Here is a 1763-nt window from a genome sequence, read left to right as displayed (position 1 = left end):
AGCCACCCCCATACCCTCCAGACGCGCCATAGCACCTCCCACTCCTCAAGAGGCACTCACCCACGGTCAGCTCCGTCATCTACAGACCCAGGGCTACTAGGAATTCTATGCCCAATCCGCTCTCTGGAACGTTGATGCAACGCTACAGGACCCCTAACCCTCTGTAGTTGTACAGTCGGCCACCTTCTCCAGGTGAAAAGCCTGAACTCCTTTCAGCCTAAACTCCTGATTCCTTGCCTGTCGACCTTCCCAAATAGCCCCCAGGGTTCTCACCGTGTCTGGGCAACCCCTCTTGACTGGGATAGACCAGGGGGCCCTGCTCCTGGCACACCATGACTACTGATGAGTTGACAGGGACTTGTGCTACCTTACCCACACAACGTCATTCTAGAAAGGCCATTCCTTCTTCCCTCACTCTACTGCAAGCTAACAGATAGACTCGGCCAACAGAGCCTTGCTCTTTCTTAAACACTGCAAGCTCAGGGCAAAGAGGACAGCCCCAGATAGGTCCTATCCTGACCCAGTCACAAGTAGGGTGCTAGGCGGGATATGCCCCCTCTGCAAGAGCCCCACCACAACACCCCATGCCTGCTGCCCAGCAGACCAGCTGCACTCCTAGACCACAGGAGCAGCCACACCCACGTCGTACCGATATCCAAGGTCCAGAGGTCCCCCAGCCTGCAGCCACTCATCCCTCCATAGATCACCAGTTTGGACTTCTTGTTGTCTTTCTCAGTGTAGACCACTGCAGTGTGAGACTCTCGGGGTGGGGGCAGGACACCGTAAGTGATGGGAATGTCCCAGGCTACCACTCCAGAGCCCGGCCGCAGTTCCAGGATGTATAAGTCATTCAGGTACCTGGGGAAAAAAAGGTCAGGTTAGGGCAGGCCACCCGCTTTGACAGGGGAATGGCAGACTCCTGGGGAGACAAATCGGGGCTAAGGCTACACGAACTCCAAATCCTTCTACCTCTGTCCTCACCCCTAAGGAGGGGTGCGAATGGAAGGGGAACAGCAGGATGGGGTGTGCTCAGCTGCCCTGCACGAAGCTGGACATGACATGAGGACCTCCGAGGTGAAAAGGGAGCACCAGCTCAGGACTACCTGCAGATTCTAGAAAGGCCCTTGGAAGATACCCATCATGAAGCCTGCAGGCACCGAGAAGGACCAGCTCAAAACTGGGTCTGAGGAGCAGGAACCAGCACAAGGCAAGGTTGGAAGAACCAACCCTCCTCCCACGAGGCCTCCTGGGAGTTAAGACACCTCAGCACCGGAAAGCTCTTTAGAGGGCGTCTAGGGCCACCCTCCTGTTTCACAAACGAAAGGGACCTGGTACGGCAAAATTGACTGCTGTGTGGGCGAGCACCCCGGCCTTCATGGGATTCCACACGAACAGGACAAAGCCTCACCTCGGAATGTTATTCTTGGGGTCCTCGCTATCATTGGCCAGACCCCCAAACAGGTAACACTTGTTGCCCACAAGGGAGAAGCTGTGCCCAAGCCGAGGACACGGAGGTGGCCCATTTTTGGGCGTCTTTGCTTTCAGTCTCTTCCATTCCCACCGGCTTGCCTGCAAAATCAAGGCTTAGTGATTAACTCAAGGGTGAGCTGGGTTGTTTGCCACATACGGAGGGGCTGCTGGGGGTGGGAAGGGGCACCTGACTGGAGTAAGAAGGTCTGAGTGGCACAGGGCTTGCCCCGGCTCTGACAAGCAGGACACTACCTGGAGCTCGTAGAGGTCGTTGCTGTACTTCCCGTATTCCA

The 1763-nt window shown here is 56.2% G+C and overlaps 1 protein-coding gene across 1 annotated transcript in view; it reads right to left on the bottom strand.

Moving 5' to 3' along the window:
* The window catches only part of HCFC1 (host cell factor C1), a gene marked incomplete at both ends in the record, with an annotated part of 18773 nt that overhangs the window by 11691 nt on the left and 5319 nt on the right, over positions 1-1763 (bottom strand). The window contains 3 exon segments of the mRNA XM_010832876.1: positions 589-858; positions 1409-1569; positions 1723-1761. Coding sequence (XP_010831178.1) covers positions 589-858; positions 1409-1569; positions 1723-1761 — 470 coding nt within the window.

This window comes from Bison bison, unplaced genomic scaffold (genome assembly GCF_000754665.1).
Source record: "Bison bison bison isolate TAMUID 2011002044 unplaced genomic scaffold, Bison_UMD1.0 scf7180017835984, whole genome shotgun sequence".
In the NCBI taxonomy this organism is placed as follows: Eukaryota; Metazoa; Chordata; class Mammalia; order Artiodactyla; family Bovidae; genus Bison; species Bison bison.
The sequence above is the reverse complement of the archived record's forward strand: the minus strand, read 5'-3'. Positions and strand labels throughout refer to the sequence as shown.